At 44.7% G+C, this 13,246-nt stretch overlaps 1 protein-coding gene across 5 annotated transcripts in view; it reads right to left on the reverse strand.

Moving 5' to 3' along the window:
- GALNT17 (polypeptide N-acetylgalactosaminyltransferase 17) overlaps positions 1–13,246 on the reverse strand; it is a 459,638-nt gene that overhangs the window by 232,999 nt on the left and 213,393 nt on the right. For 4 of the 5 annotated variants that reach the window (XM_075905119.1, XM_075905117.1, XM_075905116.1 and 1 more), the window contains 2 exons: positions 6,532–6,706; positions 994–1,191 (listed from right to left, as the gene is read on the reverse strand). In XM_075905119.1, coding sequence (XP_075761234.1) covers positions 994–1,191; positions 6,532–6,706 — 373 coding nt within the window. The remainder of the gene's footprint in view (positions 1–993; positions 1,192–6,531; positions 6,707–13,246) is intronic. The other variant, XM_075905118.1, reaches the window with a different exon arrangement.

Consider the following 13,246-nt stretch of genomic DNA (forward strand, 5'->3'; position numbering starts at 1 on the left):
AAGAGATCTTCCAAAAAAAATTCTTCCGAAAGAGAGTGTCCACACTACAAAAGCGCATCGAAAAATCAATCTGCTTTTTTGAAAGATAGTGTCCACAGCATTTCAGCTGTGATTACTATGGACAGAATGGCCACCAGGGCACCTGTGCTTTTTCCTCTTCCCTCTTCTTTCAAAAGAACTCCCTCTTCCCCATCCACATGCACTTTTTTCCAAAAGAGCTCTTTTGGAAAAAGGCTTCTTCCTCATAGAATGTGGATTACCAATGTCAGAAAAACCCCTCTGTTCTTTCAATTTTCTTTCGGAAGAACGCGAGTGCAGTGTGGACGTAATTGAAGTTTCTTCGGAAAAATGGCCGTTTTTCTGAAAAAAACTTTGCAGTGTAGACATACGCCCAGTTTTGCCTGAGACAGATTTTTCCAGGATATACCTTTTTAATGAGATGATATCCCCATCCTTCTGCTGTCAGCCGGGCTTTAAATCCATAAGTAAAGAAAATGGATTAAAGGCTTAGCTATTGTGTCCCTGGAGTTGCGATAAAATGTAGGTGTTTTCTCAAAAGGAGGCAAAATATGCAGAACGGTAACCCCTTCCTTGCAGCCAAGTCCATAGCAACATATTATAAAAGAGCAATATACGGCAGCAGATAAGTACACTCCAGTGGTTGCTTAGATGTTGTCCAACAAACTAGATTTTAGGAGAAAAATCATCTGATTTCCCATGAATTAAAAGAGTTGACAATAAATATAATCACCTGAATTGCTTTCCTGTAAAGACACATTTTAAAATCAGCCATAAAAACCTGTGCTTATGTCATGCAGTGGGACCCGATCCCTTGTTGGTACCCTGAGTGTGACTGCAATGTGAAATAATGTTCCTCCACCTGGAAAAGTGAAATCCCTCGTTTCAGCACTGTTGCCTTCTCCCTCATTCCACAAATCGTACCATTTCACTGGCTCTCTGATTGCCAGACATGTCCCCAGCTCCACCACGTACCTGATTGGCAGGGAAGGGTCACCAGCATCCCACCAGTCTTTGGGTGGGCTAATGTACATGCACCATAACTCCCAGCTGTATCCGTGGGCAGAGTTCTCGTAGCGCTGCACCTCAAAGTTGTCCTGCTTGATATTGTCGATTGATGGAAGAATAACCCTTTTCCGGTTTTCCTGGATTCGCGAAAGAACAGGCTCAGCCCTAAAAGGCAAAAGGAAGGAAACAGAAAAGGGGCATGGAGTGCTGTTGCAACACACATGGACATGGACAGCACTTTAACAACCCCCATGCCGGATGGCAACACTTAGGTTGTGTGTCTGCTTCAGTTGACAATGTGACTGTAGCACAGGATGGCGTACCCAGCATGGCTAACAACTAAGCAATAAAGGCACGGCCATATGTTTTCAGTGTGGGCTGCCAAAGTCTGCCAGGGACTCTGCATCTGTACTCACAATCAGTGTTGCTGCTATTCTTTTCCATACATGTGCAGAATAATTTTTCTATGTGCACGGAGGCATGTGGAATGTGCACCACCAGTAGAAGCAAAAACCTAGCTGTACGGCCCTGACAATCAGGTAAGCAGAATTTGAATCTCTCCTGAATGGTTGCACAAGCAGACACCTTACAGGGAACGCTGCTCACAATGCCAGCCCACACCAAAGCCAAGGCAATCACACCTCCAACTTAGCCATCGTGAACACCTTATTTCTGCTAGCTCAGACAGCATCCCTGTCAGAAAGGACAAAGAAAAAGGACCCATTTCTGTTCCCACTTAAGATGACATCATTCCTCTGACTTGTTGAAACTACAGGGCTACGTCTACACTGGCATGATTTTCCGGAAATGCTTTTAACGGAAAAGTTTTCCGTTAAAAGCATTTTCGAAAAAGCGTGTCTAGATTGGCAGGACACTTTTCCGCAAAAGCACCTTTTTTGCGATTTTTCGCCATTTTCGCGATCGGGGCTTTTTTGCGGAAAACAAATCTCTGCTGTCTACACTGGCCCTTTTGCGCAAAATTTTTCGGAAAAAGACTTTTGCCCGAACGGGAGCAGCACAGTATTTCTGCAAAAGCACTGACAATCTTACATGAGATCGTCAGGGCTTTTGCGGAAATTCAAGCAGCCAGTGTAGACAGCTGGCAAGTTTTTCCGGAAAAGCGGCTGATTTTCTGGAAAAACTGGCCAGTCTAGACACAGCCCAGAGGTGAAGGAGACAGCAGACTCCAGCCAGCAGAGGTTAAGGGACTTGCACTAGGCCATACAGCTAGTCGGTGCCAAAGCCTACATTTAAATTGGAGAGTCCCTGACTCACAACGCTGGGCTCAGTCCATTAAACCACCCTCTGATAAACCCTTTTGGAGAGTGGGACGTGAACACGGATACCAGAGGCAAAGGAAAGTTCTTCCGTTTTCTGAGACTAAATGGATCCTTCTTAAGGTCTGCAATGCAGCTTTGTCAGCCACCTGGGAGGCATTAGAAGTTTCTGAGCTTCCACTTCATGCTATTTTCTGCCAGGGAGAAGCATGAACACATCAATTACGAGAAACTATTATCAATTAGGCTACAGGGGACAGTGGCTGTACATGAATTCAAATAACAACATACCCAGGAGTGCTAGGGTTTAGGCTCTTTCTTATGCAGTTGAATATTCCGGTGCAAAATTCACGGACTCGGTGGAGGATACCACATGACACACAAAAAGGCAATTTCACAAGCCGGAAAGAATGCAAGGTATGGCAGCTTTATGAGCCCCTCCGGAGCCGGAGATGTTCCTTGCATGCAGAAACACCACAGTATACAGTGCGCCCTTCTTGCCAAGAAGGCTAACGGCATATCGGGCTGCATTAGTAGGAGCATTGCTAGCAAAATGAGGGAAGTAATTATTTTCCACTTTTCACCACTGGTGGAGCCATATGTGGACTGTTGCATCCAGTTCCTCCATCCTCCCTCCCCCCACTACAGAAAGGATCTGGATAAATTTGAGAGAGTCCAGCAGTGGGCTACAAAAATGATTCAGGGCTGGAGCACATGACTGATGAGGAAAGGCTGAGGGAGTTGGGCTTATTTAGTCTGCAGAAGAGAAGAGTGAGGGGGGATTTGACAGCAGCCTTTAACCACCTGAAGGGGGTATTTCAAGCGGATGGAGAAAGGCTGTTCTCAGTGGTAGCAGATGACAGAACGAAGAACAATGGAGTTGTGGTATTATTAAGTTATTAAGAAAAACTATATTCCTAGAGGGTAGTGAAGCACTGGAATAGGTTACATAGGAATGTGATAGAATCTCCATCCCAGGAGTTTTTTAACTCCCGGCTTGACAAAGCCCTGGCTGGGATGATTTAGTTGCAGTTGGTCCAACTTTGAGCGGGGAACTGGACACTTCAAAGTAGGAATAAGAGATCCTCCGGAAAAGGGCTTTATTCCGGAGGATCGGGCCAGTCTAGACGCTTTTTTCCGGCTTTTCCCCAAGCCGGAAAAAAGCGGCGGACATCTTTATTTAAATCCCGTGGGGGATATTTAAATCCCTGCGGATTTCCCTATTACAAAGTTTAAAATTAGCATGCCCCTTTCGTAAAAGAGGCCAGTGTAGACGTAGCCCATGGCTCTGTCGACGGAGCCATGTAGATTTGTTGTTTTGGCAAAGGCAAATGAAACCGCGATTTAAATGATTGCGGCTTCATTTAAATTTACATGGCTGCCGCGCTGAGCCGACAAACAGCTGATCAGCTGTTTGTCCGCTCAGCGCGCTAGTCTGGACGCTCCCCTGCCAACATCAAAGCCCTTTATCGGCAGCCCCGGTAAACCTCATCCCACCAGGAATAACGGGGCTGCTGACAAAGGGCTTTGATGTCGGCAGGGGAGCGTCCAGACTAGCGCGCTGAGCGGACAAACAGCTGATCAGCTGTTTGTCAGCTCAGCGCGGCAGCCATGTAAATTTAAATGAAGCCGCGATCATTTAAATTGCGGCTTCATTTGCCTTTGCCTATGTGTCTAATCTACATGCCTCTGACGACAGAGGCATGTAGTCTAGACACAGCCTGTGATGCATTTTGTAGTGGCTTGACTTAGGTACAAAGTGGTATTAAACATGGATTCATCTGTGTTTTAAAGAAGGTATCGAACCAGGCAATCTACGGATTAGATTAGATGATAAGAGCCAGTTTGTCAATACCGTCATCCGATATTTCGCAGACAGAGGCAGAATGTGTAAAGGGAGTATTTCCATATGCAGGATGCCTAATTGCTTATCTGTGTTTGGGAATACAATTAACTGGTTTGCACACGATGGTGACAGTCTGAACATAAATTTTGCAGGCACACTTTGCTGGAGACACTCTGAAAAGCATGACAATAAGGACTAGATTTCCCAATGTGAATGTTTAAATTTCCCTTGAAATCCTTGACGTGCTTCCACAGGTGGATATTTGCAGTGCGCATAGGCAAACCTTCTGGTTGCAGTTTGCCTCATCTTTCCCCACCCTCCCTTCTGAAAACATGTCTCTAAATACAAGTAAATATAGGCAAGGAGGCTATGCGTAGAGCCCTGCAAATCCATGGCTCTCTGCTTTATGTCCATGGCATCCTCATCCATGCAGATATCCAAGGCTCATTTTTGCAGATGCAGATGTGGATACACATTTTTTATTTAGAACACTGCACGTTTGCCTCCAGCTATTATTTCCCACTCTTCACTACTGTGGAGCCATATCTGGGGCATTGCGTCCAGTTTTGCCCACCCACTACGGAAAGGATCTGGATAACCCTTTTTTATCCTTGAAACATGCACACGGAAAACCAGACAGGGACCCAAGCCACAATATTCTGAACTACAAGCCTGTGTCTCAGCCAGCTGGGAGTGTTCAGAGTTGGGGGGATGGGTTCCCAACAGACAGGGCTCCTTCTGCCTAAGTGCTAAGCCATCTTAATTCCTTCACTGAGTGCTGAAGGTGCTCAGAGTCTGCCAAGATCAAGCTCATAATGCAGTCAAAGGAGCAATCTGCTGCTCTCGTCCCTTACTGCTAGAAAAAGCTGCTTCAACAGTGCGTTCAGTCAATTACAGCTTCCCATACACATGCATAAAATTGAGTTTTGAAAAGCTAGCAGCCTAATCATTGCAGCCTTTAGGAGTGAATACAGGTACTGGTATTAGAAACAGCCTCTGCCCATGTCCTTAGCCACACAAAAAATGTGATAACTCGACATGAGAATGTGTTTTCTATTTGCAGGTGATAACATTTTCCTGGTAGATGAGTTTTTCTTTTCCTCTTTTCATGTCACACAATGAAATGTGCATTAGCCTCTCCTGTCTCCAGTATTCTAAGCACAGACCATATTTTTAAATACACATTTTGTTGAAAACTATCATTTGTGGAACCTTCTTATTGTGCAGACTGAGAAATGTAATAGAATTTCCTCTGATACTTTGAGCTCTAGATGCATCAATCCCTCTGAAAGAGTCCCTTTGAAATACTTTCTGCTGTCCTTGCACTTTTGAACTTATTTTCAATTTAAGAAGAATCAAACCAATACAAAACATAAACCTTCCCCAGAGAGATAAAGGTAGAAAGGACTGTAACATTGGAACCATTCTCTTTTTCAATTCCCTGCCGCCTCGTCTTTTTAGCTTACAGAATTCACTCAGGTCAAGGAAGGGGCACTGAGCTGAACAAAATAAAATATGAGTGGAGGCTAGGAGGGGTACAGAAAACAGGGGCTGTAGCAGGCCTCACACAATCCACAGTACCTTGGATTTAAGGAAGGACCTACTTTATTAATTTAATGGACACACTTGCAAGAATGTCCATGCTCAATTATGCATGTTCAACATGCCTGATTTGTTCCCTTACTAGCACATTTGCCTGGCGTTGCTCGAGTCCTTAATGAGGGACTCAGGGCAGGGAGCTGGGGGTGTAGGTGTTACAGAAGTCTGAGGTGGAGGATGGGGAGGGGTTCTAGCAAGGACACGATGGGTGTATGTGGAGGCAGGGTGGGAAGGGTGGATAGGGGGCAAATCGCCCCCAACCGAGACCAAAGCTGCTTGCTCTTCCCCTCCCTGTCCCTGTCAGGGAGCAAGAGCAAAGTGCACGGACTGTCTGCCCCCTGTACTCTCCAGCCAGGGTGTGCACTTTTCCCTCACTCCCTGATGAAGGGAACTGCCAGCAATGTTCCTGTACAAATGTGGGAGGGGGCCACCCCCCCTTTCTATAGGGCACCTGGAGGGTGGGAGGCTCAGGGCTGAGGCAGACCTGGATGGGAGGGAGAGGGGCATTCCCAGCCATCCACTTTCACCTGTCTGGTGATTCTGTCTCCTTTCTGTGTGGTTTCCTGAGAAGCAATCCTGTTCCAGGCACATCCCGTTTTCCTGGCACAACCAAACCTTGATCTTGCTTTAAGTTATGATACAAGGAAACTGTCTACCATCCTAGCTCTCACTGTTTAGGAGGCGTTCTCGAACAGACAGACAGACGGACAAAAAAATATACAGTCGATAATCTAACCAGATCATGAAATCATTACGCCTGATTTTTTTTATTATTATACCTACCAGCCTGCAGTGAATTCTACATGAGCATCAAAGAATCCAGTGATGTGTCCAGTGGCAGCCTTCCAACCTTCAATCCGAGCACGGATCAGGCCTTCTCTTTTCTGGTTGCGCACCACCTTCACAAGCCCTGGGTATCGTTTGTTGACATACTCTTCCAGGGGGCCCTTCAATTCTTCTAGAGGAAAAAACCCAGAGAGCCCATTCAAAAGGAGCAATCATTTCCAGAGAATGTAGTGCATTCATCAGCTCTTGTCACTGGTGAACGCTAGCAGAGCTCACGGGTACAGGACATCTCAGAGAAGCAGCTAGTAGGAAACGCAATAAGCCAGAAAAGTTTTAGGCCTGGTCAATGTTAATTTGGGAAAAAGAAATTTCAGGGAGCTGTTAGAAGACTTAAGGGAGTGACTAAAAGGACAAGTCTTCGACCGGGATGTTGCCATTGTGTTACTGCCAGGGCAAAATGTTCAAAAGTGACTAAGGCACTTAAATACCATTTTCCAAAGTGTCTTAGGCTATGTCTACACTGCAGGCTTCTTTCGGAAGAAGCTTTTCCAGAAGAGAACGTCCACACTGCAAAATCACATCGAAAAATCAATCTGCTTTTTCAAAAAATAGCATCCACACTGAATGGACGCTCTCTCCCATTTCAGCTGTGATTACTATGGATGGAGTGGCACCAGGGCACCTGTGCTTTTTCCTCTTTCCTCTTCTTTCAAAAGAACGCCCTCTTCCCCGTCCACACACGCCTTTTTGCGAAAGAGCTCTTTCGGAAAAAGGCTTCTTCCTCGTAGAAAAAGGGTTACCAACGCCGGAAAACCTCCTCTGTCCTTTCGATTTACTTTCGGAAGAACGTGATTGCCGTGTGGACGTAACTCAGGTTTTGTCAGAAAAATGGCCATTTTTCTGACAAAACTGTGCAGTGTGGACATAGCCTTAGAGTCTGAAGTGCCTCTCTGCCTTAGAAAGGGGGACTTAAGCACCCACTGAAATGACACCCCCACTTCTATATCTTTGTTCTTAATTTCCTAATCAATGTTTTAGACAGGCTCTTCACACCCTTTCCTGGTTGGATGTTTGTTAGTAACATTTGCCTCAGTAACAGCTGCCCCAGCCAGCTCCTTTGAGGCACTGAGGCAGAACAATGAGCTGGAAGGTAGATGTATAGCCACAGCTAGCCTGCTGAACGTTCCAGGGGAGAGAGTACACACACAGAAGGTGTAAAGCCAGCATAACTGGGGCCTATGCCACTGCTGAATAGGAATTGCCTTTGGATGTTCAGGGATATCCTAAGGATTTATGGGGCCCTACACAGTACTATTAGGGTATGCCTAGACTACAGGCTTTTGTCGACAGAAGTTTTTTCGACAGATACTGTCGACAAAGCTTCTGTCGACAAAGAGCATCTAGACTACATTCAGTTCTGTCGACAAAGCAAGCTGCTTTGTCGACATGGCAGTGTAGATGCAAAGGACAGTTTAGATGCAATAACGCTTTCTGTCGACAGAACTCTGTTGACAGAAGGCGTTATTCCTCGTAAAATGAGGTTTACCAGCATCGACAAAACTGCTGAGTTCTGTCGACGTTATATCGACAGAACTCAGCGGTAGTGTAGACACAGGTTTAGTTTTGTCAACAAAAGTCCACTTTTGTCGACAAAACCCTGTAGTCTAGACACACTCTTACATTGGTGCCCCTATGCCCAATGGCAGAGTGGAGGGGGTGACATTTTTTAGAGATGTGATTTTATAATCTTCAGCAACACGCTAATAAAACCGTTTTAAAGCAAATGTTAGTCTACAGATTTTAGTTTAACAGAGTAAATTTGGAAACTGACAGTATATATCTAGGGTTGGCAAGTGCTTCTTAAATGGCTTGATTACCACTTGAACGGCTCTTTCACAGTTTCAGTGTCTGCCAATAGCTCTGGAAGGCTTTTTCACTTGTAAGGGTACGTCTAGACTGCATTGCTCTTTTGGGATAGCAGAAGTATCCCGAAACAACAATGCCATGTCTTTAAAAGCACCCGCTATTCTGGCATCCCTGTAACCGTCGTGCCTTATTATGGACTAGTGCCTTAAATAGCCTATTTCAAAATAAACTCGAAATAAGTACAAAAGGGTATGTCTACACTAGCCCCCTAGTTCGAACTAGGGAGGCTAATGTAGGCATTCGAAGTTGCAAATGAAGCCTGGGATTTAAATATCCCGGACTTTATTTGCATCTTCCCATCCGAGCGCTATTTTTAAATCCCGTTAGTCTGAACTAACTGCCTGCGGCTACACACGGCAGTCAAACATTATCTCGAACTAAGTATTTAGTTCGAGTTAACTGTCACACCTCATTCCTCCTCATTCTATGAGGTGTAACAGTTAACTCGAACTAAGGACTTAGTTCGAGTTAACGTTTGACTGCTGTGTGTAGCCGCGGGCAGTTAGTTCGGACTAAGGGGATTTAAAAATGGTGCCCGGACGGGAAGATGCAAATAAAGCCCGGGATATTTAAATCCCGGGCTTCATTTGCAACTTCAAATGCCTACATTAGCTTCCCTAGTTCGAACTGGGGGCTAGTGTAAACATACCCTAACTTATTTCAAGTTTAGAATGCAGTGTAGACATAGCCTAAGACTCAGTGGTGCCCCAAATTTTTGGGTGCCCTACACAGCTGCGAATATTGCATATGGGAAGGATGGCTCTGGGTGTGTCTGAAGCATTTTCTCTGGGATCGCAGCCAAGTCACACAACCTAGGATAGTGCCTAGGCTACTCTAATTTATGCTGCAATTTGAAATGGTTTGGTACAGATCAAACCAACAGGATGGAAGAGTCAAACTCTGGCTCTGTGGTCTCCCTTCCAAACTCTCCTGTGTCAAGTGATTCCCAACAGCAGAGAAAATTAATCTTTATTGGCTTTACCCTGTCTCCTAAATGCATTTTACCTTTTTGCCCATTGGGTCTTCCCTCTCTTTGGACTATCTCTGCTTCCCAGGCTTTTTATCACTCTGTCCTCTTAGCAAAAAATGAGAGGGTTAGAGCAAACATGAAGAGCCAGCCCTCTGCAGAGTAGCAGGAGACCAGGTAGATTTCCCTGCAGTATACAGGGCGCTGTTTCATTGAAAAAGTAAAAGGTCACCAACACTGTTAAAAGAATCAAAGAAATACCATGGCTGATGTTAGTGATTTTGCCTCCTGCAAGCTTGAGTGGGTTGTTGTGAACACTGCAAAATGCGATCAGTCGACCAGTTTAATCAGCCAATGTAGTTTAAAATTGCTGCAAGCTGCACCCTTCAGTTTCCCCCCTTCCTGTGGCTCAGCCTTGCCATCTCAATCTGAGCTGGCTGCATGCAGTTACGAAACATTCCCCTTGGACTAGCTGAATCCTTCCACTTTTATAGCTAGCAATGGAGAGATTTCTGATTTGTTCAGCAGAGCCTAAATATCGTGCACTATGGGATAAGGGATCTTTCGGAAAAGGCTTTATTTTCCACAAGATCCGCGTCTAGACTGGCGCTTTTTTCCGGCAAAGCTCCGTGCCGAAAAAAAGCGGCAGCCATTTTTATGCTAAAGAAGCGGGGAGATTTAAATCCCCGCTTCATTAGCAATTGTGATACGTCTAATTTGCATCCCTTTTACGAAAAAGGGATGCAATCTAGACGTAACCTATAAGTATTTCTACTTATTGGGAACTGCTGGTCATTTAATTAAGTTTTCTGTACTGTGTATGCTGTACTATTGAACACATAATGGCTCTAAGGGTATGTCTACACTACAGAGTTCTTTCAGAAACACGGCCCTTTTTCCGAAAAAACTTCAATTACGTCCACACTGCAATTGCGTTCTTCTGAAAAAAAAAATCGAAAAAACGGGATTTTCCAGCGTTCATAATCCTCATTCTACGAGGAAGAAGCCTTTTTCTGAAAGGCATCAGCGTGGATGCTCTCTTTCGAAAAAGCAGATTGGTTTTTCAATGCTCTTTTGCAGTGTGGATGTTCTCTTTCGGAAGAAGTTTTTTCAGAAGAACTCTTCTGAAAAAGCTTCTTCCGAAAGAAGCCTGCAGTCTAGACATAGCCTAAGTTTCTAGAGTCACAACTGGTACCAAACTTAGTACTTTCTGATGCATATGGCATATAAAAGACATGCAATGTAAAAACAATCTCTAGTGTAGGCATACGGAAGCATATAAAAAGAAGAAATACATTTTGAATGTCAAAGTGTCAGTTTAATTATAGAAAACCAACCCAAAGTCTGTGGCTACGTCTACACTGGCCCCTTTTCCGGAAGGGGCATGTAAATTTCACCAGTCGTCGTAGGGAAATCCGCGGGGGATTTAAATTCAAAGTAGGAATAAGAGCCTCCGGAAAAGGGCGCTTTTTCCGGAGGATCGGGGCCAGTCTAGACGCTCTTTTCCGGCTTTTTTAAAAGCCGGAAAAAAGCGGCGGACATTTTTATTTAAATGCCGCGGGGGATATTTAAATCCCCCGCGGATTTCCCTACGACGACTGGTGAAATTTACATGCCCCTTCCGGAAAAGGGGCCAGTGTAGACGTAGCCTGGGTGTTTATCCACACCTGATTGGGACCAAAGCTCTTAAGGTTTTACAGCTGGACTGGAAGACCCATAAGACTAGCCACTCCTGGGAAATTTCTAGTACTTCCTGCTTCCAACTAAATTAGAACACATGGCAGTTTTGCATCTGGCCTAGATATAACCTGCATGCAAAAAAGGGAAAATTGTACTGAGAGTTTTTTATTCTCAAAATAAGGTTTGGTTTTGAGTTATAACGTGCAAAACACTGAAGCTAGGATCCTAAAACCCTTTTTGCAAAGAATATTCCATTGAATTCTACTGGATTCTCTGTTTTAAAAAAATGCAGTACCAGTGCCTTTTTGCAGAATAAGAGGAATTTTAAGGATGCAGGACTCTATCAGAGACTTGGCCCTCTCCCATGAAACCTTGCATATGGTGGTATATCTGATTTGTCCACAAAATAAACTAACGCAGAATCATTAAAATAAAATGCACAACACAGAGTATAATCTTTCACATTGTTGGTACTTCTGCTCCCTTGTGCCAATCATATGCTCTAGTATGCTGGGAACAGTACAAAAATAATTTACAATTATGACTGCAATCAAAGCCTGCCAACCAAGGGAGGCCATGTGATGTCACGAGTAGCGGACTGCCTAGGATGCAGGATATGCAGGTTCTGTGCTTAGTTCTGCTCGGTGTCCTTGAGCAAATCGCTTCTGCCTCTGTTTCCTAATATTTCAAATATTTACATCCTTTATAAAGCACTTTGAGATCTACTGATGGGAAGTGCAATATTAGCATGAAGTTCTATTATGTATCAAGACAGACTGTAGCCATCACCTTGGTATAACAAATTGCTGGAGACTGACTCTCATGTCTGCTCGGCTCAAGGGCTCCAAGATATCACCCTTATGGCCAATGCCCCTGTGTGTCTAGATATCTAGGAATTTCCATGGGTGGCTTATTGACCCATTTCCCCTCCCCTCTCCTCCGTTTGTAGAAAGCTCACTGCTCACGCAATACACCAGGCCAGCGTAGCTGCTGAGAAATGAGTGGCAAAGTAGGTCAGTCCTTTAAGAAAACAGCAATGGAGAACAGAGGAGTGAACAGTAAACCCCATCGATCAGGCTTAGCCAGAGCAAGGGAAGGAAATGGGATCAGCAAGTCCCTCTCCTTCTGCACATTCTTCCTAGCACATCAAAATTGTGCTTTCATGAGCTTGACTTTCTGGCATTCTTCCTCCTCCCCTCAGCCAGAGGCTCTGTCTTTTATGCTGAAATGAGACAGAAGGGAATAAAACACTCGCAACCCGAAGCGTCTGCATCATTTACATTTATTATTGGGGCAACTAGCTTCATGCTGAGCCACTCATAGGAAACCAATATTTTACGCAGGTGTCATGACTGCTGGGAGTGGCTTCACAGAGGAAGAGAGGGTAGGTCTACACTGCAGAGTTTTGTCGGAAAAACAGCTGTTTTTCTAACAAAACTTGAGTTTACGTCCACACTGCCATCACTTCCTTCCGCAAGAAAATGGAGAGAATAGAGGGGTTTTTCCGGCGTTGGTAATCCTCATTCTATGAGGAAGAAGCCTTTTGCCAAAGGAGCTCTTTCACAAAAAGGCGCGTGTGGACAGTGAAGAGGGAGTTCTTTCGGAAGAAGAGGAAAAAGAAAAAAGCACAGGTGCCCTGGTGGCCATTCCGTCCATTGCAATCACAGCTTACGTGCGAGAGAGCATCCATTCAGTCTGGACGCTTTCTTTCAAAAAAGCAGATTGCTTTTTCAATGCAGTTTTGTGTGTAGACGCTCTCTTACGGAAGAAGTTTTGTCGGAAGATCTCGTCTGAAAAAAGCTTCTTCCAAAAGAAGCCTGTAGTCTAGATGTAGCCAGGCAGAGGTTTTTTGATAGACAAAGCCCTACATGTAGAGCATCAGTTTCTAACATGATTTGGACAGAAAGTCAGCCATTCATGTTGTATTACCAAGGATCTATGTTCCCCATACATCTGGGCTATGTCTACACTTCAGGCTTCTTGCACATGAACTTTTTGCAGAGGAGATCGTCCGCAAAAAATTCTTGCACAAGAGCGCATCCATGTGCTTTTGCACAAGAGAGTGTCCACACTGCCATGGATGCTCTTGCGCGAGAAAGCTCTGATGGCCACTCACAGAATGGTCAACAGAGCACCTGT

The sequence above is a fragment of the Pelodiscus sinensis genome, chromosome 21 (assembly GCF_049634645.1).
Source record: "Pelodiscus sinensis isolate JC-2024 chromosome 21, ASM4963464v1, whole genome shotgun sequence".
NCBI classification, from domain to species: domain Eukaryota; kingdom Metazoa; phylum Chordata; order Testudines; family Trionychidae; genus Pelodiscus; species Pelodiscus sinensis.